The sequence below is a fragment of the Vanessa cardui genome, chromosome 1 (genome assembly GCF_905220365.1).
Source record: "Vanessa cardui chromosome 1, ilVanCard2.1, whole genome shotgun sequence".
Taxonomy (NCBI): domain Eukaryota; kingdom Metazoa; phylum Arthropoda; class Insecta; order Lepidoptera; family Nymphalidae; genus Vanessa; species Vanessa cardui.
Window position 1 is genome coordinate 11,006,564 of NC_061123.1, and position 27,928 is coordinate 11,034,491.

Genomic DNA, 27,928 nt, shown 5'->3' on the forward strand with positions numbered 1-27,928 from the left:
TGTACTAATTTACTTTATATTGTGTGTCGAAGTAATTAAAATTATTATCATTACCAATCATAATAATATTACTAATGTTTCAGACCTTAAGAAACAGAAAATATTATTCCTATTCCTCGTGTATTTATAAGTGCTTGCCCTAGTAGTAGTTCCTTGGATTTTTTATTCATTTATAATATAAAAAAATAAAATCGATACATCGGAATTTTCATAGTGCTTAGCGAGTCGTTCATGCTTCGTTTATGTCGGTGTCATAAACTAGTACAACTTTAATTATATGAAATTGACAATTTACTATGAAAAAACGATTTCCACCCCTAATTAAATTCATTGGTGAATAAAATATTTGTAATCGGCGTGTTATAAATGTTATAAAAACATTATTGAATCAAAAATGGATGAAAAAGAAGAGTTGCATCTAACCTCGCAAGAGCTACAAGTTTTGTCAGAGCTTGACAGGTATCATAAGTTGTTATTATTTTGTATTAAACTTTTGTTTTTAAGTAACTTGATTTAGTTTATATTCTTTAATGCGTGTTATAAATTCATTATTCCTTATATATTATTTCCTATTAAAGTATTTTGTCAATAACAATTAAATATTTTTTTAAAAGTAAATTTAATAATGTAATATTTGAAATATAATTAAATAATTGTATATTTAATTAAATTTTACAGTCGACAATTTGGTTTTCTTAAACTTCGTGGCAGTGAACATGGCAGAACCCGGGCACTGGTCCTTAAAGCTGTCAAGTACTTGGAAGGAATGTTGGTGCAAGTTAAGGTACTATCAGAATGTAAACTATATTTAAAAATCACATAGTTTCTTGTATATACATGTTTATAAAGGAAGAAATATTTAAGTGTGACACTGTTTTCTTAGTAAGATTATTTTGAAACTTCAGACAAGTCTAATAATACTCTATATAGTGTGAGTTTAAGAAAGGAAGTAATAATCAATATTGTTAAAAATAGTCGTACATAAAGCTTTCTATAGCTTATTCCAATTAGAGTAGATGAGATTGTTTGTCTGGACCTAACCTTTGATCCAGATATTTAATGCCATTTACTAATAGCTCAGCTATATTATGCACTGTAAACTGTTCAGTCCGTAACAATTAATATTACTTCCTACATCATATAACGTTATTCAGCTTAGCCTCTTATATTATTTACAAAATTGTTATATAATAACCTCCTACATGATCAAAATGGGATTTCTTCATAAATAGTGTTAATACATTATTTTAGATCTTGATCAATGATTATTTGTCCATTAATTAATCTCAACCATATTACTCTAACATAGCCAAATTCACAAATCATATGCACAAATTGTTTCTTATTTGATTTTTTTTTTCATAACATTCTTTATATTTTGATTACTGAAATTAGAGCAGTTTCTGTCTTACTTTTTAGAAGTGAAATGGTCATTAAACAGGATTTATGACAATTTATTAAATTATTCACCCTTTGATAATTAATAGATCCATATGGGTGTCATAATTTGAAAATAATAAAAAAATACTTTCTTAGTATCATTAACTAGTTTTTGGTAAAACTTGTCATCTTTTTCCTTACAAAAAAGTATGAGGGTTGACAAATGGTGTAGGAAAAACTGCTTTACCTTTATCTATTTATATGTTTATAGTTATTACCAAATGAACCTTCAACTATAATAGGTTATTTTTATATTTATTATAAAAGTAGCTGGAAATTATTAACATTTTATTTTTATTTTTTATAGGAGGAAGAGAGGGCTTGTTCCCCTGGAGCTAGAAGAGACATATGCATAGACCCTAAGACTTATTGCAAGTTGGGTCACTTTCATTTACTACTGGAAGATTACGCAAAAGGTAAAATTTGAAAGATGAACAAAGAATATATCCAATTTCATTGATAAATTATAAACAATAAGGATTGCCACAAATTAAATTAAATTTTAGAATTGTATTTCCTTATGAAAAAATTAGATTAGATATTCCATAAGTTTTTCGTAATTGTTTATTTACAGACAATATGAGGAAAAGTTAAAATATTATAGTATAAAATAATATTGGTAAAATAAACTTTGGACTAAAATTTTTGACACATTATTTTAATGACAACCAGGATAATATATTAATATATTTTTCTCATATATATATTTTTTTGATTTCTATCAGATCAATAATTTTATTATTCTATTTCTTCCATAAAAAAGCATAATTGGAAAACCTATAAAATTATGTATGTTGAGGAACTGGAAAAATATTTTTATTACTAGATTTCTAGAATCAAATAGGAATATTGAGCATCAATAGTTAAATTTCTGCATTACTGAAACTTATCGATTGTATTTATAACGAACATATTGATACAAAACAGTTTTGATATAAAAAATAATTTGTGACAACATGTAAAATTTAAAAATAATCTATCGCTATTTTAATTTGTGCAATATATTTACGTTATAAGTAATGAACAATTATTTGTTACAGCAATGTCTGCTTATCAGAAGTTTTATGCTTTGGAGCAAGATAATTGGAAAGATCCACTCTTCCTGTATGGACTGGGCCTGTGTTATTACCATTACAATGCTTTTGACTGGTTAGTGACATTTTTATATTTTATTAACCAAATTCCAAAAAAATCAGTTCAACATGTATGTATTTAACATTGTTGGAATTTAATTATATTTGAGTATAATGATCCATTTAGGCTTGTAAGCATGTGTGCTTAATGTTGTAAGTGTATGTTTCTATGAATGTTTGTCCACGAATTTCTCGAAAACTAAAGGTCGTATTGAAATAATCATTTTTAATTTTAGTTAAATACACTTCAACTTAGGGAACAGTGAAGTTTAATTAAAATTGGTCTAGTAGTTTCATAGATATTATGTATATTTTTTAGAGTATTTTCAAGACACTAGTTATTTATCAGTTGCTTATTTATATTTGATTGGACTATTTCTAAATAAAGGAAAGTATTAGTCTGTCAATCATGAAGGTTTCTCGTGAGTAACTGCGAGCAAGCTTTGATACTGTAATTATAATAGCAAAAGCTGCCAACAATATTTGTGCTGTCAATTCAAATTTTATATCTTATTTACTATAAATTTCGCTATATCTTATTTACCCGTTTATCAAGTCAAAAATAAAATTCAATTTTTGTCAAAATTATGTTAGAATTTCGTAAAAAATTAAAAAAAAATCTTCTATTAGGCTTGAGAGTATAAGTAAAAATATATAATATAAATAGTACCTACTACTACTACTACTACTACTATGGTACTATTTATATTATATATAACAGAAAATACTTTTTATGACCACCAAATGCAAGGTAAGAAACATTCAAACATAGATACATTCTTCATTACCTTCCTCTCAGAAGGGAGAGGATTAGATAGGCAGTTTTGTTTTCAAGCTCTGGAGTTTAGTTTTCTAGCGTTGGATGCAAAGAAAAATAGTTGTCGCGTCGAGGGGGTTATCGAATTCACGATGGTGGCAAAACATTATTTTTATGATTAGGTAGAATTCTAGTCATCTGCTACCTTGCAGATCTAGGGTCATGTCATGACGCTCGAAGCCCTCCTCCAAAGCCGCAGTAGTCAGTGTAAAGACCAGGTATTTCATATAGCTGGTCACTAGGACGTTAAAATGATTAAGTGGATCTGCGTGGTGCGCGCCATGTTCTGTTTGGTTATTAAAGGGATACTTCAGCTAGAAGAGTAAATTCAGTCTAAGCAAACCACCACTCAATCGATTAATTGCGACGTAAAAAAAAGTTATTGGTCTGTGGTCATTGTTTTCCAGTAAACGATGCCAAAACTATATGAAATACAAGGAAATTTATCATGAAAAATCTGTAGATCTACAAAACGTTTAGATTTATTGAATAAGTTTGTAGAGCGTAGTTACAGTAACTATTTAAATTAAATTTTTACTTATTATTTTTTGCACAGCTTATTTATTTTGGGTATGCATACGAGCAAATATATTTTCTCTTGATGTCATGCAGTCACCGTCACTTAAAGATAGTGAAGCGTCATGAAATAATAATCATTATACTTTAAGGCTGCAGATTCCAGATGGGCAATTACAGAATCAACTATTTGCGACCACGCTTCGCAAGTCACACAAGACTTGGTCCTGCCTGAACATTATTTTCGTTTTCTTTTTTTTTCAACTTGACAATGTGCAAGTAACTTTAGAAACTAAGATGTTACTTCTCTCCTTCTTGCTTCTTACATTGGCTCACTTCGCTCATTCAAATCGGAAAACAACAGTAATAACTCACTCCTTGGCGGTAGTATAGGATGTGTGTGACCCACACAGAATTGCACAAAGGCTTTCCATTAAGCAAAGTTAGTACCGCGTTGGATTTGCCGTTTACATAGTATATCTGTTGGTGCACTCACTTGTTCAGTATAAAATGTTCGGATTAGTTGTCGAGACCCCTTGAGAATGGCCGTCGAGGCCGGAACCGGTTAGGGGACATTATCGTCACGATAGTATCGTCTTAATATTACTACGTAAATTAGGGTCGTTTACCAGATTTTTACTACACTATACTACTATACATTAGTAAATATCCGTGTATAAGAAATGTTTATTTATTTATTTAAATACTTTATTGTACACCACAAATTAAACAGATTAGCCTTATAGTAAGTACACATAAAGAAAATATGGTACAACCGGATTTTTTCCAGACAACCGAGGTGATATGGAGTAGTAGCCAACAGAGAGATGGTAGGTGGTGTAAAATAGACTACATACATAGATACAAATAATAAAATACATACATAAACTACTACATACATATAGCTAGATACATAAAGTCATACATAAATACATACAAATATACAGATATATACAAATAACAAATGGTATCTAGTCGCCATTCAGTGTGAGAGTTGTTATTGAATGTTGTTATTGAAACAACAATATTCAAAGTTCTATAATTAATTGACACTTTGTTAATATCGCGAATATAAAATCCACTCTCGTTACGCCAGCTGTCTTAATTTAAATCGGATGAATAATGTTAATTTTAATAAATTGCTAATAATATTAATCAGTAAGGTAAATAACTTTTAACTTAATAAAACTGGCAGTGAATATGTTAATTTGGATACCCATATTTTCAGTTCAAGCGTGAGAAGGTGCGACTTCTTCATAGGTATCGATAAAACATATCCTGTTATATCGATATCATATTAATAGCTTTAGCCGTCTCTATTTTAAATAACTACGTGAGCCACGAAATCTGATCTTAACGACACATATTTCATTTTATTTCGCTGCTTTGAACTCCTTTGTGTGGCGTGGCGGATATAACATATACCTCGTGTCCTGTCTGTGTACTAAATATCGTTTAATTAATTTAATTAAATAAATTAAATAAACAAATGTTGGACAACATCACATACATTACTCTGATCCCAATGTAAGTAGCTAAAGCACTTGAGTTATGGAAAATCAGGAGTAACGACGTTACCAAAAAAATTTAAAGGCCTTAAGGTCCTTCGTTAAAGGCCGGCAATGCACTTGCAAGCCCCCTGGTGTTGCAGATGTCCATGGGCGGTGTTAGTCACTTTCCATCAGGCGAGCCTCCTGCTCGTTTGCCACCTATCTCATAAAAAAGAAAACAAAATTTGTTATAAATTATTTCAATACAATTTTGATATGTCACATCTACCGATGTCCCGTGACGGTCCCATTTTCTGACGCCAGTAAGCATATTAATGCCTCAACTTAAAATGCCCAAACGAATGAAATTAATATTGTTTGTTTATTATCACACAGTTGCTGACATTGTTAGCTAACTACTAGAATAGTAGCATTACAATTGCATTTTTATGGAAATGCAGACAGAAATGGTATTTCTGCATTGTAAATAAATATTAAATAAGTTAAACGAGGAATGTTTAAAGTTAACGTTTTACTAGACGATAGACTATTAACTGATTTACCCTAAGCAAATAACTATTTATATTCAATAATCCTAATGAAGAATTGCCTATCACTGATCTGTCGGTATGATATTACTAGTTTTGAGTCGATTTTGGAAGATGTTCCCACGCTAAAATCCGCCTTGTTGTGGTGTAATTTCTTGTTGATAAGTGTCTAATTAAATTTTGGTAAAGTGGAATTCGTTACCAAATTATTTTGGATCAAATTTAAAATACTCAAGAGCCCATTCAGTGAACTCGTAGCGTTGACTTTAGTCGTTTTACATTAAGCACCTGGGTTTGTTGGTTTGTGCCGTGTCGGTGACATTCGGATCTTGGTTAATTATTTACCAAGTAATTTTCCCACTGATGTTGAATAGTCTGCACATAACGTGATTTGTACAATTGAAGGAGGAAATTGATTTTGAACAAAAAATCTGATGATTTGCTCACGATGAGCAACACTATAACCCCCCATGGTGATTTGCGAAACACTACTGAAAATTGAAAGCCGTTTCTTAATCAAAATGGCTGCTAGAACCTCATAAATTTCGATTGCCCATAGGATTTTTTATTTTAGACAGGTTTATTGGTGATTAGAGCCGTAAGAATTACATAAAAAATGTATTTTCATAATCTTTGATACATAATTTAACAAACAATTAGCTATTACTAGTGACAATTTGCAATTATTTTAAGATCTCTGATTATTATAATTGAGAGAGTTCTTTGTGGATGAAGGTAACGGGTGATATGCCCAAATGACGTAAAATGATGACAAAAAACGCAGCTTTGGTGCATAATATGTCTAGTATCAATATGGCGAGGTACTGCAAAAAGTCTATTTCTTCGAAGGCGAAGATGACTGTTAGACAATTTCGGCAGTTTCAATATTTATTAGTGTTGTATTCTATTTTACTATTTATACAGCATAGCCTTAACTTGCCGATTAACTTTAATATTTCTGTGCTAACAATTTTTATTTTTAAACAGTCAATATTATTTATGTATCTGAAAATATAACTAAAATTAATCTTGTTACTGATGTACCTGCAATGCTGATTTATTATTGTACTTATTATCTTTTATGAAATAATTACTTATTACATCGTTTTCATTTTTTTTATATAAAAAAAAAAATAATCTTTTATTCTGAGATTTTCTGAGATTGTACTTCATATTGGTTTTCGCCGTTTTCGAAAATCGATAATGAAGTTTAACGCTTCTAGTTGAATAAAGGAATAAAGTCAAAATCAATATTATACACTTATAAAAAGAAAGTAATTCTGCAAATGTCTCTTTTCTGGGTTTTTCTTTTATGTTCAGGAGAAAGCTTAGAGTTTTTCACCGCTACACCATTACAGTTATCTGCTACACTTGTGTTACGGTGTTTTCTATAAAAAGCGTAACTTAAAGTAAAACAGATAAAATTTAAAAAACATATTTTTTTAATTCAAATACATATATTGTATTTTGGAAAAAATATTAACTACGGATGTTGCAATAGTAACAACTCATTATCATTAAATATATAACCCTTGTTTTACGTTTACTTTAATTACTTTTTAATTTTATTATAAATAAATAGAATGGAGTGATATCATACACAAAATGGATGGGACTCGAGTTTGCCCTAAGAAAATTAATAATGCGCGATATTCGACCACACGTGATACTAGTTTTAATAAAAAAATACGGATTTAAAAATTATTCAAAACAAAATTATAATAATTCTCTGATTCATATTATTATTAATATACTCGACGAATAGAAAAATATAATAAGTAGTTTTAGCTTAATCGCAATTTGATATAATTATTGTATAGGAAACATACAATAACTGTAATTATCTTTGATAATTCATTCATTAATCTTTATAATATTGATCAGATTTAATCAATAGCATTTTTAGAAACCATTTCATATTATTAAACGAATATATATTTATAAAATTCTATGGCGTTCGGCAACAAACCGGATGGCTCGACAATTTAAACACATTTTGGTATAGGTACCTAAAAAAAGCATCTTGTATAGGATGTCGTGTAGAGATATTCGTCGCGATAGTATAATCTGTGTTCGTGATTCACCGGACGTAGGACGAGCGCGAACTGCGCGGAGCATAGGGAGCGGTAGGGTCTGCGCGGGCGGGGGCCCTGTCGGTAGGGCGCGGCGGGGTGCGCGGCGCGGGACGGTGCACGCTGCAGCGCGAGGTCGTCGCTCGCTCGCGCCGCGTTCAGCCAGTCGGGAGCGGGATGCGGTGACGTAAACTGCATTGGCGCGGGCCGTGAACGTAGTGTAGGACGGGACGTGTCGTGGTCGATGTTTTTATTTATCGAGTGCGTGCCTTGAACCATCCTGTGTGACTGTGCTTGTGCTGATTTTTCTAACGACATCCCCGCTCTTCACTACGTGGGCCACTGCGGCCATATCAATTCACCCTGGATCGGAGGATCCCCAAAATGGTGAGTACGGTCGAAGCTCCCGACCGTGGTTTGTTTACGTCGGCTCTCGTGCCGCCTCACTCTCTCAACCTGCCGCCCGTATCCCTATGTCGCGTTCGCACGCGACTTTATTTTATTTTGTTTTGTTTCCAAAATGTAGACACCTACATCGACGGCTCCGAACCTGGCTCCGTCGGGAGGTCGCGTTTTTTGTTTGTGTGCATGGTTAGTGTATTTTTTGTAGTGTTTTCGCAGGTAGTCAGTCGATCCTTCCCCTAATTTTGCAGCCAATTGCGAAAATGATAGTTGCGAGATCACGAAGGGGTGGCGAAGTTACGAGGGCGAGCGATGCGTGTGCGGCCCGACTAGTAAATAATGAGCTCGCCGGCGCATAAAATGTAGGTCGGTGGAGTGTGGCCGCAAGTCGCAAGACTGCAGCACGCGATGCCAAACCTCGCCTCTCCCTCGTCTAGCCCGTCTAGCCGCTCGCTGCCACCTCGCGCTGCCACTGTGCAGCGCTAATGCATCCGCTTCGTGCTTCATTGTTAAACATCACACGTCGGTGGGTATCATACAGCTATGCATAGTGCCCACTAACTTAACGGTGCTAAAGCACTATATATACTGTTTCTTTATTCAATGTTGTATTAGTACTACCCGTATATTTGTATGTTAAATTAATATTTTCTTAACGAATACATCTAATGCAGTACCTATATATCTAAGCTTTATTCATTGTTTCTTTGTCTGGTCAAATTTATATTAAATTTCTTTTATGGCCTAACTAAGGAGGAGCATTTTTATTTGTCCGCCGTCATGCTCGAGTAAAAGTTGAGCGATGAACGGTGTCATAATTGTTACGTGTGTTCAGGAAAGTGAGTCATGTATCTACATAGTCGGTAGTTTCGCGCATTTTTGTCCGCACGTCATTGGTAGCCGGACCGGTAGTGTTCGCCTGAGGATATGATCGGAAATTTAATGAGCTGGCCGATCACAATGAAATGTGTAATTACTCGAATCTAAACTCTGGGAAAACCGTACCTCTAGTTTGACGACAGTAGAATTGTTAAGTGTGGGGTATTTTTCAAAATACTTTATAAACACATACTTCAATCTCGTTATCTTTTTATCCATAAAAGTTCTTGCTACTGTATAGAAGAAAATTTTAAGATAAACGTAAAACAAGTTTATAATTATTCGGATTTTTTTTATATCCTTCTGCTAAATGGCAAACTTGACCTCGTATTGCGTTACGCATGTAAATTGTATCAATTACATAACGTGCGTATCTTTCGTATCGCTTGTTTTATCTGTGGATCAGTTGATTGTAACGAATCGTAAACCATAACGGTATCACATTAGGTTCCCATCAAGTAATAATCTCGACTAGTGACTCGCTTTACAAGTTTTAAAAACTTGATCCGTTCAGTTATGTAAAATAAAAATGTTTGGAGAAGATTAATCTTTTTCCTCATTTTATTAAAATTTGAGAATTAGTCATACGATTCGGAAAACAAGCATTATCATTCATAAATTCAAAGCGACAGAAGTTATAGAGAATCGATTTAAATAGAAATCGTAAACGTTTATTTTTCAAGGAATTATTTAATATATTAAGTCATTACTATTCGAGGTGTATTCATCCGCAGCGATTCTCATAGTAATCGTTCTTTGTTTGAGCGTATCATGTCAGGAACGGGATGTTTTTCTTGCATTACATAACTGGTTTAGCATTTGTAGTGGCAGTTGCTTGCTATAATGTATAGTTCGTTGAGGAAATTGTGCGTTAGGAGTGGAAGCTATTATGGTTTAGAGCCTGCAGCTTGCGGTGGCACGTGCCAGGCAGGTGCTCGCCGGCTGCCACTACACCTGTCATCGCATCAGCTGCGTCTTGCAAAGCTATTTTGTTCTTAACATTACATCATTATAGTGCGATATATTTTCTATTAAGACTGCGAAATAACAAGCTTCGAAATGGCAACGAAGCATCTGTCTGTTACGGTGTGGGTTCCTATTTAAGAATTTCCAATCATTAGTATCGCCTTCGAAGCCTTAAGTAGAAAAACAAATGTTGTTAAGTTAACTCATTTCATATATGAGATATAACAAATGTAATAGCTATAAAATAATCGTAACTATTTAAATATTCGTGTAGTTTATCGCCCATGGTAACAACCTGGCTAGATTACGTGCTCGTGACGGCTCAATAAAACCGTGTACATATTTCTATTCACACACTCTTCATTATTAGTTTCGTAGATAAAATGGATTTGGGTAAAACATTATGATGAGAAATCCATTTATATTTGATTCAAATTACTATTTAAACACTAACATTGTATATTGTCAAAATATTTGCTTACTATTCTAGATATTAGATTTCATAGAGAATACCAATCTGTAAAGAAAAGCGTTTTGGAAATTCATATAATTCAAATTGAAATACTCTCAAGATACATAATGTTTATGTTAGTATGCGATCTATAGATGCGTTTACAAAACAACATATTGTCTCATCTCCATTACTGGCCTTTGTTTTTATTCGTATTTATTACCGCGCCGGTCGTACATAAACTCGCTCGTGTCAAAGTTCTGAAAAGATGTTCCTGTGTTTTCGCAAATGGCCTGTTTTATGACGACCGGTTATTTGAGCCGCCCTCGACGCGTGCCGTGTTCGTTTTATGTGGGCGTGCAATTAACTTGCAGATGCAATGGCACTGACCTTGTGCCATTTACCTTTCTTGAATTTTTAAACTCGTTTCGTTTGAAAAGCTTTTAGAACCCATAGAGTAATTTACGTTTTTTTTCTTTGTGACAAGTTTGGTATACATTTTCGTTAATCAAATGTATTTATGAACTAGAAGAGTAAAAAAAAATACGTTAACTATATACTGTTTGTTGCTATTATAATCGCCGCTTACGTCACAAAAGCAACGTTACCTATGTTAAACGTGAGATTGCGGGAATGGCTCGCCGACTTGAGCATGGTAACAAAATAGCGGGTCTAACCGGAATTTGTTAACGATTTGAGGCGTTTTCGTTTCGTTTTAACTTCATTTGAAACGCTTCTTTATGAAAAGATAAATAATATTCAGTAATGGATAACTGCCAAGTACTTATAAATGCGTTCTTCAACCTTAACCAAAGAGTGCATCTAAGTAAAGCAAGACACGCGGGTGGGGCACAGCACTACAGACAGACCTCCTCCCCCCCTTCGCAGCGTGCGCCGCGTCACGTACGCATTGGCCCTTCTACATACAGGACCGTGTCAGAAAGGGGCAGCGCGCGCAACACTGTACCTCAATCGAATTGCCGACTAAGGGAGTACGCGTTATTAGCCATGCGTCCTCCCTACCCAAACCATCTTCGCCCTTTATCCCGCGTTTAGGGCTATGCGCCTCGTCGCAACGACCCCATACCCCGAAGTGGGGGCGACTTTTCGATTTTACATTGGCTTCGTCCTGTTATAATTATAATGTTTGGAGCTCGAAATAGGTCAGATCATTTAGTTATTCAAAAGAGGAGTATACATTAGTCGCTCGGTCCCCGGTCGTCGACACTAACGGATCACTATTTATACCTGCGTAGTGCACCGGAACTCGCTCGCTGCAGTCGCTGCAAGCGTCTTCTCTCTGTCAATGACCTCTCAGCATTTGAACACTCGCTTCCTGCAACAAATATTGAACAAACTTAGCTGAGACTTAAATAATATACTTAAATTCTCTTTGTTCTATTCTATTTGTTTATATCCTACTCGACTGAGCTGACTATTTTGTTTGGAAAGTAATAACATGTATATAAATGTGCCTAACATTCATGTGGGTTATGAAAGTTTTGTACATGAAGCAATCTTTTGCCCTTCGTCTTTGTTTAGGTTGCGTCAACCGCCTACGTGTGTAGGGCCAGTCTCCTACGTATAACATGAACTGTGTCAAGCAGCTTGCCCTAGTTTTTATACTACGGCTCTTGTTTACACGTTCCGAACACGAGTGCGCTGTCTGTTGATAATGAGAACCTCGATTGAGAGTCGCGGTATTACATAAAAGGAAACATTGTTAATTATTAAAATCCACTAGCACTTATTATACTTCGATACTAAAAATAATGACTAAATAATTTATAATGAACATGATATTCATTAAAATTTTCGTTCCCCAAAAAAAATTAACAGATACTACGTTAGTAATTGCCTCTTAAAATTGTCACCCAAATTAAATATGAACGATCAAGGATAATTACGTCACGGTTGACATTTATGTAAGACATAGCCGGTACGGAGTGCGAAGTCGAGCTATCCGCGAGCGATGGCCGCGGCGGAATTTCCGCGAAAAAAGCCGTACGTCACAAGCCGCGTCACCGACCGGCGTAACGTGACGCCACAAGGCCGTGTCCGCACCTCCTAGCTTACATGAAGCTCCTGTGATCATATCTTATACGTAATATTTTTCGCAAAAAATAAAAAATCCCCATTATCATGTTTATACGTACGAAATATACGAATTATTCTATCAAATTTTCGTTTTCGTGATAAATTCATATAACTTCCGTCGAGTTTTTTTAAGTATCATAATATGAAAGACTAATATTTATATAGAAAATGTAACTTGATGTGTGGGTTTTCAAAGGCACTGATAAATAATGGAAAACGATCTAGCGCGATGCTGCGAGTTATCTTAATCTAATTTACATTAATTAAAAAATATTTAACAACTTGCGATATCTAACACTACGTTTGGCAACAGGGTTGTCAGCTTGCTAAACAACAGTACCTCTTATTCTAGATTACTTCCTATATAGCCATGATTAAATTAATGTGTCATCGTAGGTGTTCTCGTTATTCCTTCATGCGAAATGTTTCTTAATAAAATGATGATTTACGGTGACTCATTGCGTTCTCATGGTACGTACGTAACGGGTTTCACGTTATCAACATTCTACACATAATTAAATCACAAGGAAAGGAAGGTGTTCTCACGGATGTCGATCCGTACTAATGTCGTTGTCGTCATCTACAATAAGCATTAGAAAGCGTCCGGTGACCGCAAAAAAGGAGCAATGGAAAGGGCTCCGTTCCGTGTTCGAAACTTGCGACACAGCCTTACGTCACTGTTGAACGATAACCTCTCTCCGAGACCCGAGTCCCACGGCCCTAAAATGCCCAACTAATACATATGGCCGCTTGTATGCGCGGCTTTCGTTCGCGTATGTATTGGTGCCCTCGCTATTGTCTGACAAAAAATCTATGACGTTGATGGCTTTAAATTTTCTCACAAAGGGTTCAACCCTTCTAAATCGTAATGTTAGGGATGGGGCAGAGTTTTTAATTCTACTGAATGTAAATAAGTATTGGACTTGTTACGACACTTGTATGCCGTGAATTGTTGGGGTACTTCTCAAGGGCACTCTGTCGATTGTAATGTAATAATAGCGCAGAATGTTCTGCTTTTCGTGTTGGGGTAACTTCATTTTGCATAATCCGATGCGTGCTCTGCTAAACATTTGAAAGCTTCACTTTTAAGTTTATGACATGCTTCAAAATTTTCTTTTAATCTTTATGATGTACTCGGTTTAAAATCTAATTATCACGTTAATGTAGTTCAAGATCATGTATTATTTAATATTCTTTATGGACGTAATAAACAAACAGCTGACGTTTGTTATTATCTGGCTGCTGTTGAACAATGGTTGTAAGTAGATCTTCGTAAGAGCTCGCGAACCAGTTCGTAGTTGGTCTGTGTGCGTTCAATCTGCAAATGGAACGGTTTTATATAGATGCATTTCGCATGCATTTGTAGAAGCGCATAATGCAGCTGCGATGAGTGCGCGGACCACTTCCTCATTACTCGGCCTCGGTGTGCCTACGCATTGTATGTGCTCATGTGTACAGCACTCGCACTGCTCCTATAGTAACACGGTATAAATAATGTATTGTGTAACTAGTTATCTTGTTTCTGTATTATCGGATAATATTGTTCCTATGGCGATATTTATCACTTATTCCGTACATTCGGAATTTATTCTTTGTTTTATAGAAATAATCTACCTCATTAATTTCTCTGGATTTAATTGACCATGGGTAATATACATACGGTGAACGCTGAGTTTAATTGGATTTCATTCAATGACTTGCGTGTGGCAGCAATAAATAGAAAAAAAACATACGTATGTTATCTAAAAAAGTTATGTTTATGAATCGACAAATATTTCCCTCACGATTACTTACATTGAAAATATTACTGTATTATTTGACAAGAGTATATATTATCTCATCGTACCAACAGTCGCTAGCTATACAGGTTCCAAGTACCGTAACTATGGCCTCTACGTGCGCGACTGCATTTGCCGGTGTCTAAACCGGATAAACGGCTTGTTTCTAATAGTTCCTTACTTTGTTGCTTAGATGTTATTGATTTTAAAAACTTGGATACGTTCGATATCGCTTCAACGCTTATCAAAGAATGAAATTTATTCTTATCTTAGACTTTGACTGCAAGCATTTTTACGAATAAACCTTAGTCGTAAAGAATTGGTTATGATATTTTGTTTAAATCGAATCACGAATACAAAATTATCTTGATTTTAAAAGGTAATAGACACAAACGTTTCTAGATTCCTAAGTAGTAAGATAGTGATATTATTTTATGAATAAACATCAAAGATAAATTGGAATATCAACAGCAATGTCTGCTATAAACATCGTATACAGGTCATGGGAATATGCAATGTGAAATAACTGTTACTGGCGTTAGGAATCGCCGGTTTTATAATCTAAAATAGACATTGCATACGATACTGTAGCAAGTAGGTGTATTAGTGGTAGTTATCGAATCGACTAGAAGTGGGTCAACTGGTATGACGGCAGCGATAAACGAGCCCGTTCATTATCAATATGTGCAATACGTGTTAGCCGAAACAAATACTAAATAAAACTACACTAATTAAGTAACGAAATCCTGCTGTTACTTTGTCCAATTTATATAATTCGTTGAGAATAGTTTGCATATCGTAGTGTATCATGTTGCAGAAACGAGTGTTTGTATTTCTTTGTATAAATGCAGTTGCATTCAGTTGCCGTGGCACCAAGGTCGTGATGCAATGTAGTCAGGTGAATTGTAGGTTGATGTTGAGTGCATCGTATGATTGCATCACGTTCTACTCCGTCACGAGCTAGGCAACCAATTACAATGTGTGATTGAACTTGAATATTTTGCCGAGAAAACAGGACAACTTCGAAAAGAAAACGGCGAATCTGTCCTACAAACATTGAACTTATTTCTTCGTGACCTGCCGGATCCCCGGCGACGGTCCCTCTAGCCTCTGGTAAATAGGGAAATGGGTTATTATAACGCTTAAATAACACTCTTTCCCCTTCGTTAACTAAAGCGAAGTCGGCGTCGCCGTGGGAAAGTCTCGAGTGTTCGTAATGTTTCCGATCAGTGGATCACGTGCCGCGGCACATGGGGCGCACCTAGTACCCGACTTACTTCATTTATGTAAAGTGAGTGCGCTATGCGATGCTATGACGAACAACGATTGAACTATAAATAGCAGTCGATCCGTCCTTGAGCCGCCGCGAGTGCTCAGAACTAGGTCAGGCCGAACTGCCTCATGGCGTTGCCCTTCCTCTCGACCCGCACCGCCCCGCCCTCGCGTCTCCACACCAATTGCCCACAATAGAAATTAAATTGCCGCATTCCACACTTCATTATTTATTTTCCGCCTTTCTAGTTTCGACTTTAATAAACACCGACATCGATAGAATCTGCCGCTTCGATTCGACTTAGTAAAATTTCTCCTATTACCAGCCAGGTGCTCATTCACATGCGTCGTACCGTATGGTTTATTTCACGAACGTTTTGAATAGCAACAACTTTAAAAATAATTTTAAATCGTATGAATAGTTTTGTATAAGTAATTTTGTTACCTGCTCTTGTTGATAATAATTCGTTCGTTCGCATCTCTGAGCAGGTAGTAAGTCTTATTATAATCGTCCCTCGATGTTTTGTATTTTTCTGTCGGTTTGGTTCACATTATGGAACACTGAGCAATGGTATTTCTTAGAAAATACAGATATTTGCAACTATCCTAACAATAAGATATATATAATATTATAATGTCATTGTTGAATGTTCCACTATGCTGATAGCGACGTAAATATTAAACTAGACCTGGCAATCAATACGTACGCGGTACATTCAGCTATTGAGTAAGAGGCGATGAAATATGCCTCGTTAGTCGTTCTCGTTACTCACATTCTAAGCCGTAACCACTTGTTTTATGTAAATATTTAACATAGTACATTCCATGATTCAGAAATACTTTAAATTCTTCATAATGAAACAACAATTTTATTTATAATGTTGGTTTAATATAGATTTTATGATGAAGTTTATTACTGGAGAAAAGAATCTCATGTTATTTTTTAGTTTCGTTTTTATGTTAAAACTACGAAGTCATTATAGTTTATCTGTCTTTGTAATGATTGCACAAGTGTGACCGTAACTTTACAAGTTACCAGCTTGACATGGCTTCGCTTTGTCGCGTAGGTGTGAACTAAGTTTTACGTATGTACTTGAATGTGTTATTTCAGTATTTTTATTATTGATTGCAAAGGTTATTCAGTTAACAGCGTGTCTGTTATCATTTGGTGGGTGGGGTGCGAATAAACTTGTGATATCAGTTACCACGTAGTCTTTGTGTTCACTCCCTATTCAAATTACTTTATTCAATTTAATAAAAATACCAAATGATTTTATATATAATAACGCCCAACGGATCATTAGTTTTTGTCCGTGCTATAGTATAGAAGTAATTGTATACATTTTCTTCTTCTTATATATTATGATAATGGTAAAATAAAACTGATGTTTGTATAATAGTATTCAAAACTGGTTGATGTTCTGAACTCCTTAGTGAATATATCAGCTATTTAGATGTTGATATTCCAAAGATTAATAGTCCTATTTTCATTTTTTAGTCTCTAAAAACAGTATTATGTCACAATACGTTTTGATAAATACCTACGTTTTATTTCCATTGTTTTTTTTCTTTCCAGCAAAGGAAAACATCTAAAACATTTGATTTCTTTTCGTAAACTTTTTGCTTTTCTCGTTTTGTTTACTTGATTTTAATTCAAGGTTGTATAAACAATAAGTTACATAAGTCGATTGACGTAACCTTTTCAAAAATTTGTTTATGATTTTTGTTACGATTGCGCGTACTCTCTTATTCAGAACGGAATATTGCTAGTAGATTGTAGGAAAGTATACTTTTGAATATAGCGTGACAGTAAACAATCATAATGCCGCACTCGGCAGAACAATGAATGCGAATGCTGAGAGGAACGTACATTGTATGTTGACCATCGCTGCGGGCGACGCAGTGGGTGAAAGCTTTCTTCGGTCGCCGCAACTTAACGCGCGTGCATGTGTGTGTGTAATCGACATTTAATTTTAGTGTTCGGCATCAGGGTGAACACCGGACGCCACCTGTCTCGCTCCTTTGTTTCGGCTCGCAAATGTCAGCGGAGGTCATCTAAATAAAGGCGTTATATACGCGTCCGATTCGGGTTGCGATCACTGTCTAGACGTTGCGTTGCATCGTCCGATCGATTGCACGAACGAACCTCAGACGGTCATCGACCCCGCGGGAGCATCGGTGACGTTACGCTCTGGTGATGCGCTCTTCAATAACCTTACGGATGTTACGGACGCGTCAATTCTTACTTCTGCCACTTGCGTTACGCTTCACAAACTAATGCCCGCATTCCATAATCTTTCTCTGTCCCTCGAATGAGACCTACAAAAAACGACACCATTTTTTTTCCTTGACGATTCTATTCCATTGGATCTTTAAATAATTGTATATAATGTTACAGCTTTTTCTACGTGAAATTAAAGCCGCGGGTCTTAAGGCCCCAATTCATAATATTTAGTGAATCGAAAAATGTAATGCAATCTGTCTTGAAGCTTTACAAATCCGACCGGTTTAGAATTTGGTACGGCTAGGTGGAACAACAAAAAACATTTCAATGCGTGAGCTAAAGACATTTTCGAATAATGAATTGAAGTGAAAAAAATATTGGAGACGATCACTGAGCCCGCTGCTATATTTACACAAAGCCTTGTATTTATGACGGTCTTTGCACTTTAGTTTTTACTTTACTCGTAATGTGTCTGCCGACCTTCGGGAACGGTCAAATTTAGCTAAATGACATTGCCCTCATCATAATATTTGGAAACAATAAATACGAAAGAATGGCTCGCTGTTGGCAATTGTTAGCGGCTTTTGCTTCTGAAGATTTATTTCCGTTCTTTAGAAATATTTTAAATTTATTTTTCGTTTGAAGTATATATTTCTGGGGTCGTAAACGGTTACGACAAGGCGTGTTTTTGTTTTTCAAAATGAAACGTTATTTAGGCACCTTCATGCTTCATAGAACGATTTAAGTTGTAGATACTTATCTTCTTTTGGAATGGTCTTACAAAGATTTAATTTACATAAATATTTATTTAGAAAGGATACGAGGACGTATCAATGTTGACTTTGGGTGGTGATGATTTTCCACAATAGGGCGACGAAGGCGCTGCAGATGGCGCTGTACGTGTCGCCGGGTTTCTCTCGAGCGGCGGACGCGCACCTCCGCCTCGCTCTCATGTTCAAAGCGAGGCGACACTGGGGCGCCGCGGCGGTGCACTTCAGGCGGGCGAGGCTGGCCCCACACCAGGATGCCACGTTCACGCGTCTCGAGCTCAGCTTCCATGCCGCCCATCTCCTCGAGGCCAGAGGACTACGGAAAGCGGCGAGGGATGCATACGAGAGGCTCCTCAAAGAACCGCAGCTGTCGTCTACGTTGAAAGCGGATGTGTGTCGTCAGCTGGGTAAGAATATTTTATTATTAATCAATAATACGTATTCGGCCGAGGCCCGTCTATTTACTGTTAACAGGAAATATAGTTGGATAGCTATTATGATTGCGAATACATGCGAAACCAGTCCTGATAGTGGTCTCACCATTACCCTCATTTTCGCTTCCGTTGTTATTCTATAGGGATGTTTACCTGGTCCGGACTCTTGTGAATATATCCACGTAAAGGTCGGTGTGGATAAACAGGTTACACGCGTTTTAAGAATGTATAACATGGAAGTATAGCACAGATGGAAAATGAGTGGGTCTAAAAACTAGTCTCAGTTCTCAGATCTCACGAGCAATTTCGCAATGAAACCGATCGGAAACGAAAGCTCAATTAATCTTAGCAACGAATAAATTAAATATTAATTGAACTGTAATGATTTTAATTGTACGATGATAAATTTTGTTAATTGGTCTTTTGAGTATTTTATTAACGTTATATTTGTTTTTATAAGAGTATCAATTTAATAATCGTTACAGAGTACAATAAAAAGTATAATATATTATAAGTAATTAACTTTTTTATTAATTATAAAGTGTTTAAGACTTCGCTTGCTTTTTGAACCTGGTGAAACATTTGCTGTCTCCATCTTACCTGTGTTCTGTTTTATTTTGTTGATATTGATTTTTTAAGGCAAAGATTGTAGTTTGTGGTAAAGGGTCAATATCGCCATAGACACATATAGAACATAGATAAAATATGACACTTACAAATATGGTTTAAAAATATTTCAATTCTATCGACTTTCGATACATGTTCAATATTCGTATCGATGACGAATTCATATAGTTCCTTTGTTTCCTTCCTTATCTGTTGTTAATTGGAAAAAAATGGGTCGCGGTGATGAACATTTTCTATCGATGTGTTTCTTTTTGAATTTTCAAGTAAAACCGACTCAGTATAATTGCTAGGGACAAAGTATCCTAAATACCGAGGTATGTGGCGAAGAGTTTACTTCCTCGATTATCATATTCGTTGTAAATACTACCTACTCTATGAAACAGGAAGAGCAGTCGTCATATATAGGGTAAATCCAAAACGATATTACCCCAATGGAAATTCCTAGAGATTAATTAATGATTACATAATTTAAACAAAACCTATGACGTGTTTTATGTAAAACAGTACGTCATGTGAAACATGGTTTGATATTAAAAATGATAGGTTGGATGTACCATCGCTGTGCCTCACTGGGGGAGCCGGCGGCCCGCGCGCGTGCCGCTATCTGGTGCCTGCAACGCGCGGTCGTTGCGGAGCCGGAGTCCGGGGCGGGGCTGTATCTGCTCGGTAGATGTTTCGCCGCCCAGGGGAAGGTGCACGACGCCTTCATCGCTTATAGGAACTCGGTTGAAAAGTCAGAAGGGAATGCGGACACCTGGTGTTCGATTGGGTTAGTTCATATCAGACAAAATCGCGCCATTTATTTACTTAACGTTATTTTTTATTTCAATAGAAATCTTGATTGAATCGGATGTTAAGTTGCCTAAGAAAGTTAGAAAGATTGCTCAATCTAAATTGAATTATGTATTCAAGTGGCGACACGATACGCGTACGATAACGGAGGCCGCACTTCCAGCGTTCTATACCAGCAGCAGAACCAGCCGATGGACGCGCTTCAAGCGTACATCTGCGCGGTGCAGCTCGACAAGGGCCACTCGGCCGCGTGGACGAACCTCGGCAGCCTGTACGAGAGCTGCTCGATGGCTCGCGACGCGTTCGCGTGTTATAACAACGGCGGCGCGCGCGCAACGCTCGCGAGCGCGCCGCTGCGACAGCGCCTCGCCTTCCTGCGCGCGCACCTCGCGCACGCGCCCGTACCCTCCGTCACCGGCAAGTGAGTACTAGCCCTTATTCAGCTTCAGTACAGCCGCAATGTTCTAGGGGAGGATTGCCTCAGCGTGATTACAGGTCCAGTGGACTTATTGTTATATTATGCTAGCGCATTAGTGGAAGTGACTTCCCACAAGATGCCTAATTGCCAGATTTCAGATATAAACTTCGTGAATCTGTCAGATGATTGAGATAGTATTTCTGGTTAATTTATTCTAGTAGCTGTGACATTATCGTTTCGGCGAAACTAAAATAAAAATTTAAATAAATGAACGTACTACAACTGTAGCGTGAAGCGTTTTCATTATTCAATACAATGAATGACATTGGAAAGTTGTGTTAATTATCATAGAATTAATGATTCCTTTAAAAAATCAACAAAGGTGAAGTGTAATTATATATAAATAATTAATGCGTTATCCGTTTCATTATACTTCGAAATCAGTCGATGAATATGTAATTATTGTAAGTCAAGCAATGCATACCGGTATTAACATTTGTATATAAATAATTTATTATTCGAATTTTGATACTGAAACGTTACGTATGAAATAAAATCAATTAAAGATTTCCTTACTTATTAGACGATTATCTCTTGTTCAGAGCAACTGGTTCGTTCTCATACATAAATAAGCCGAGAGTACATTATCGTAGCGGTTCATTTTAATTACTTTTCCTATTCCCATGCAAATTGTCTGTGTGATAAGTAAATTATTATAAAATCACCATAATATACTCAGAAATTGATTCTTCCTAGATATAGTAATCACACTTATGATACCGTACGCTATGACAATTGTTAATCGATTACGTTTTCTAAAATCAACTAGGTAAAGTCTATATTGTATTGGCACGTTTCCTACGAAATGAGCTATGTTCCAAGCTACTATGATAACTTCTATGCATAATGAGATAGTATAGAGGTCAATGTGTACACGAGTTACAAACGCCGAAATATTGTAAAATTATTTTTAGCTTATTTTAAATATTGAAATAAGGAAACTGTCGTATATGACTCGAGTTATTTGTATTTTAGGATTATCGGTAATGTATTATGTACGTAATAGGAAAAAATATTTCAAGTTTTATATGTGAATAAATAATTATATGCCATAAGGTTGTCTGGTAGAAATCGCTACCTAGCGATAAGACCGCCTTATTGTGAATCTACTTTTATTTTGTATATATTTCATTTTTACTGTTAAATTACTGTGTGACTGTGGTGTACAATAAAGTATATTATTATTATATGAATTCGCTACAGACGTCGGTCGCTGCCGTCGATCGAAGAAGCGTGGAATCTGCCCATTTCGGCGGAAATGTCGTCTCGCGCTCCGAAAGCGGCGCCCCCGCCGTACCCGGGCGCGGGCGCGTCGACGACCGGGGCGCCGGCGACGGGAGCGGGGCCCGCGACGCCCAAACGGGACGAGCCCACGCCGCTCACTCACCACCAACTTCAAACGCTGCAATACCTGCAAAGGAATTCGCACAACCTATCGCCGCAGCAGCAAGTACATCGATAGATTGTAGAAATTAAAAAAAAAAAAAAAACATTCGTGTATATCATTTAATTCATCGTAATTACGAGCGTAAAAAAAGTCTATGAAAACTTGTTATAATAATTATGTATTTTTTTTATCTCATAACACTGACACGTTCGTGTATAGATGTTCTCTAATTGCTGACTGTGTGTGTGTGGTTCGATTCCAGGCGCTGATGCAACAGCTGCTCTCACAGTACCGCCTGTCTCAAGCGGCGAGGGCGCGTGCGGTTTGTATTCACTCCCTTATCCAAAATGGCGGCAGGTTTAGGCTTTAAGAGTAACATAATGTGGTCGTTTTAAGTTTTGCCCCATTTAGACGGCTGTTAATATCTATCTTGCACGCAGGTGGCGAAAAACGAAGGTAACTGCGCCAGCGGCGACAGCGCTGAGTCGCTCGCTGAGGACTTATTGAAGAAATTCTCAGATTCACAGCCTGATATCAAGAAAGAACCTACTACCAGTAAGTAATGAAAATAATTAGAAAAAATAAAACTGTCACGTTGTTTTGATCAGATTAGATATTTGTATATGGTAAGTCTCTTTATAATAACTTAGCTGGAATTTAACATTATTTGTAGCATTTTTATGTAATACTAAAATATGAATAACTTAAAATTCTGATTGAGGCGTAATCGCCTCACAATCGATGTCGGCGGGCGGCGGCGTCTATCAACATTGTGCCGTAATACGCACGATTCAGATATAACAATATAAAAGTTTTATTTATTCAATGAACTGTTTTGTTCGAAATTTAAATACAGTATGATAATATTATATGACGTCTTTATAGTGTGTAACGGCCTAAAATGCTAATATATATATAGCCTATCTCAATGGAAGTAGGAAAAAAGATTAACAAACCATGGATTTACGTATTTCATGAAAAAAACACACGATTTTTAAAAATAACTCAGCTATATTGTTAATGTTTAATATATCTTTATTTATAACACTATTGCACTTAAGTGCAAATAAGTGTATTTCCACTTTAATTTTACTTAAAAAAAATCCGATAAAACTTTTATCGACACTTTTTTCTCAAATCCATAGCTATCGACCAATGATATCGCGTCGATTTGATGTCAAATTTTGTTTATTTGGTCGTTTTCCTGTTATGGTTGGAACAGAGTACACGTGTTCACTTCCTTCGACTTTAAATTTCGACAAAGTTTTTGTACTGTCAAAATGCTCACTTACAGTATAAATCAGTACACAGTATGAATGGTAACTAAGTAGTAATTTTAGTTGGGACCTTCTTTCTGAAAGTTAAATTATAAAAACATGTTTGACGTATTTTACTGTGTTCTTATTTCAAATTGAAGTACATTTTATCTGCGCGTGTGATTTCTAAAAAAACTTAAGATCGATCGCATTTGATACAAAAAGTATAAATTTCGTGTAAAATAGTGTCACATACATAGATGGCGGTATTCTAAGGACCGTTATTCAAAGTTCCAGAATAGCCTTAATATTTTTCCAATAAGCTTTGAATTATTTAAATAATTTTCAATTTTTTTATAAATATCAACTTATTTAATATTCTGGAAAATATATTATACAAATGCACTTGTCAGTATTTCCTCCAGCATAATTTATTTATAAATTTAGTTATTTATTTAATAAATATGTATTAGTTCCAATTCTCGCGAACCTTACTTGTAGAACACCATATATATACTGAAGTATCTATTTCACAATAAGTTTACCTTTCATTTTATTTAGGTCAAATTTACAAACATTATGACTAACTCAGTTAGGTTATTGTATAAATAATATTAATATACCTTGTATTAACGTAATATATTTTATATAAGTATTTTTGTATACAATGTCAGTATATAACCTCATTATAAAAACTAGTGATAAATGTCTTCGTTTGATTAAGTACTTGAATGATAGATTGTCACTTAAGTCACTTTTATACTGTCAAAGGACGAGCATAAAACATATGGAAATGATTAGTAATTCTTTTATAAATTTATAGTTATTTTATTGTAGACTTGATGTGTCAAATTAACATAACATACAACAATACATTACACACTAAATATATTATGTAAAATCGTAGTAAATTGTGATACTATGTTTTGTAAAAACATTGAGCTGAATGCCGAAATTCCGATATGAGACTAGAAATGTTTTCCAGCAGAAAGCCCTCTCAGCGTCAACAGCAGCGACGCCGTGCTGGGCGGACGACAGCCTGTCGTCAAACTCGAGCCGCTCAAGACCGATCCCCTCAAGCCCGTGTCCTTCCACATCGGCATGAGCGCCAAGCAGATCATGGACGCCTGCAAGTGAGTACACACCGTTACTGCTGCAGCAGCAATACGTTGCGGGAATCCTAACGAGCCGCGCCGCCGCCCACAGAGACAACGCGGGCCCGCCGACGTCGTGGTCGGTGCTGGGCGACGGCTGCGGGCCGCCCGAGCCGCCCGGCGTGCCGCCGCCGCGCCTGTCCGCCGAGCAGCTGGCGCCGCCCGCGCCCTTCGTCTACGTGGAGTCCAAGCGCGACGCCTTCTCGCCGCAGCTGCAGGACTTCTGCCTCAAGCACCCGATCGCCGTCGTGCGCGGCCTCACCGCCGCGCTCAAGCTCGACCTCGGCCTCTTCTCGACCAAGACGCTCGTCGAGGCGTGGCCCGACCACGCCGTCGAGGTGCGCACGCAGCTCATGCAGTCGGCCGACGAGAACTGGGACGCCAGCGGCCGCAGGCGCGTGTGGGCCTGCGCGTCGCACCGCTCACATACGACGGTGCGCAAGTACGCGCAGTACCAGGCGGGCTCCTTCCAGGACTCCCTGCGTGAGGAGCGCGAGCGGGGAGCGGCGCCGGCGCACTCGGCCGGCGCGCTGTCGGATTCGGACGGGCGGGAGTCGGGCTCGGGGCCCGCCAAGCGCCGCCGCACAGCCCGCATGCTGCGCTTCGGGACCAACGTCGACCTCTCGGATGAGCGTAAATGGCGCCCGCAACTCACCGAGCTGCAGAAGCTTCCGGCTTTCGCGCGCGTCGCCTCCGCTGCGAACATGCTCTCGCACGTCGGCCACGTGATCCTCGGCATGAACACCGTCCAGCTGTACATGAAGGTGCCGGGCAGCCGGACGCCCGGTCACCAGGAGAACAATAACTTCTGCTCGATCAATATCAACATCGGCCCCGGCGACTGCGAGTGGTTCGGCGTGCCCGACGCCTACTGGGGCGGCGTGCGCGAGCTGTGCGACCGCCACGGCCTGTCGTACCTGCACGGCTCGTGGTGGCCCGACCCGGACGAGCTCCGCGCCCACGGCGTGCCCGTGTACCGCTTCACGCAGCGGCCCGGCGACCTCGTGTGGGTGAACGCCGGCTGCGTGCACTGGGTGCAGGCCACCGGCTGGTGCAACAACATCGCCTGGAACGTCGGCCCGCTGACCGCGCGCCAGTACTCGCTCGCGCTCGAGCGCTACGAGTGGAACAAGGTGCAGAACTTCAAGTCGATCGTGCCGATGGTGCACCTGACGTGGAACCTGGCGCGCAACATCCGCGTGTCGGACCCGCGCCTGCACCGCGCCATGCGCACGTGCCTGCTGCAGACGCTGCGCGCCGCGGCCGGCACGCTGCAGACGGTGCGCGCGCGCGGCGTGCCCGTGCGCTTCCACGGGCGCGCGCGCGGCGAGGCGTCGCACTACTGCGGCGCGTGCGAGCGCGAGGTGTGGCACGCGCTGCTGGTGCGCGAGCACGAGCGCCGCCACGTCGTGCACTGCCTGGCCTGCGCGCGCCGCGCCAGCCCCACGCTGCAGGGCTTCCTGTGCCTGGAGGAGCACCACGTGGAGGAGCTGTCGCAGGTGTACGACGCCTTCACGCTGCACCGCCCGGCGCCGCCGCTGCACGCGCCGGCCGCGCTGCCGCCCACGCCCACGCCCACGCCCGACTGAGGCCCGGCGGCGCCGCGTCCGGGGCCACGCTTTCCGTTCCCTCCGCCGGCAGAGAGCCGGGGCGACGACGACGACGGACGCGCGATCGACGGACGGGACGCTGTCGGGGTCGCAGCGCAGATTCTGTCCGAGTGATGTCGACGTACCTGTTTACTTTGTGTGAGAGTGCTATGGTATTTCATTTGTCTACGTAACGCTTTTATTTTGTTTATCGGGATTTTCTAGTTTCTTATGTAAATGTCGTTCCGCGTTCGTGAGTGTAGGGCTGGAAGTCGACGGATGTGGATGTTCGACTCTCGCTCCATTATTAATACCGAGGTAGTCGCTAGCTAGTTTTCCGTAAATTTGTATGAGAAATTGACATTTTCGACCAACTGTAATAAAAATAATTTAAGTTATGATAAAAATCGCGATCTATTTTTAATACACGGCGTGTGAGTATAAAATTGTAGTTCGATACGAATATTGTCGTGATAAAACTAATTTTTTAATCGTTAAATTTACAGTTTACAAACTCTTCGATGACTTTTGTAATTGTGAGAGATATTGATAAAGTGAAGTCAATTTTTCGGCGACAAGTGGCCGGCGGTAGCGTATTAATAGTATTCGGCGGCGGCCTTCGATACACTTAGTCGATAAGTTCAGATGTTAGCTAAGGGAAGTACGGGGTCGAAGAACGATGGTCGGTCCGTTTTGGTCTCAAGTGCTCAGGTGTTCACCACAATAAATGTGTTATTTTTGTATAGAAGGATATTTTATTTATTTTTGTCACACTATGATTTTAGTTTTTGATTCCTAGTATAATGTTCATAGCGAATAGTAGTTGGTAAGCGAAGGCACGGAATGAGGCTCTGCGTTTTAGGAGGGTCTGGTGAATAGTGCTGCTATGTCCCAAAGAATGTTGTACTCGTAGGCAATTTGCTAAATGAAAGTGGACGAAATTGCAAATCACGTCAGCTACTTGCATTGGGATCTAATTGTAAAATTAATTTATTCAAATATAAACTCGATTAAATGAAATTGTTTCCTTTTATTTGGATCGTAACGAATGTTAGGCATAATTATTGTTTGGCTCAGCGTAAAATTAGGCAATGGTTAGGCAAAGGTCGGCAGTGACGCCGCGCTCTCGGCACTGGCCGTTGGTTATTTCTCTCGAAGTTTTATTGATATGTTAGTGGGATTACGTTGAGTGTATTATTTCCCGGTGCCGGGAGTTGCGGTCGCGGATGAGATGTGGAAGTGTTGGACTTGTATAGCGAATATTGTAACTTATAAGTAATAATAACATCACTGCCATTTACGACCTTACTGTTTATACTGTAATATTAAATTTTTATTAAACATGTAAAATACGAA

General features: G+C 38.1%; 1 protein-coding gene across 3 annotated transcripts; it reads left to right on the forward strand.

Annotated features, from left to right (window-relative positions):
* The first annotated feature begins 234 nt into the window (after positions 1 to 234).
* On the forward strand, positions 235 to 27,928 carry LOC124535820 (lysine-specific demethylase 6A). Of its 3 annotated transcripts, none has more exons than XM_047112227.1 (12): positions 235 to 459; positions 679 to 784; positions 1,748 to 1,856; positions 2,481 to 2,589; positions 18,955 to 19,262; positions 20,460 to 20,685; positions 20,872 to 21,129; positions 22,390 to 22,636; positions 22,836 to 22,895; positions 23,014 to 23,128; positions 24,815 to 24,962; positions 25,036 to 27,928. In XM_047112227.1, the coding sequence occupies exons 1-12, from the start codon at positions 395 to 397 to the stop codon at positions 26,570 to 26,572; spliced, it is 3,288 nt and encodes a 1,095-aa protein (XP_046968183.1). In that variant the 5' UTR covers positions 235 to 394; the 3' UTR covers positions 26,573 to 27,928. The 3 variants fall into 3 exon arrangements, with proteins under 3 accessions (XP_046968183.1, XP_046968254.1, XP_046968325.1); XM_047112298.1 differs by having other exon boundaries at positions 24,818 to 24,962; XM_047112369.1 differs by lacking the exons at positions 235 to 459; positions 679 to 784; positions 1,748 to 1,856; positions 2,481 to 2,589 and adding an exon at positions 8,158 to 8,403.

Bases quoted from the DNA above. Each gene is read 5' to 3' on its own strand.
- LOC124535820 (XM_047112227.1), top strand. From the start codon at position 395: ATGGATGAAAAAGAAGAGTTGCATCTAACCTCGCAAGAGCTACAAGTT. The intron at 785-1,747 runs GTACTATCAGAA...TATTTTTTATAG, and splicing joins GAATGTTGGTGCAAGTTAAG to GAGGAAGAGAGGGCTTGTTC. The intron at 24,963-25,035 runs GTGAGTACACAC...CGCCGCCCACAG, and splicing joins CAGATCATGGACGCCTGCAA to AGACAACGCGGGCCCGCCGA.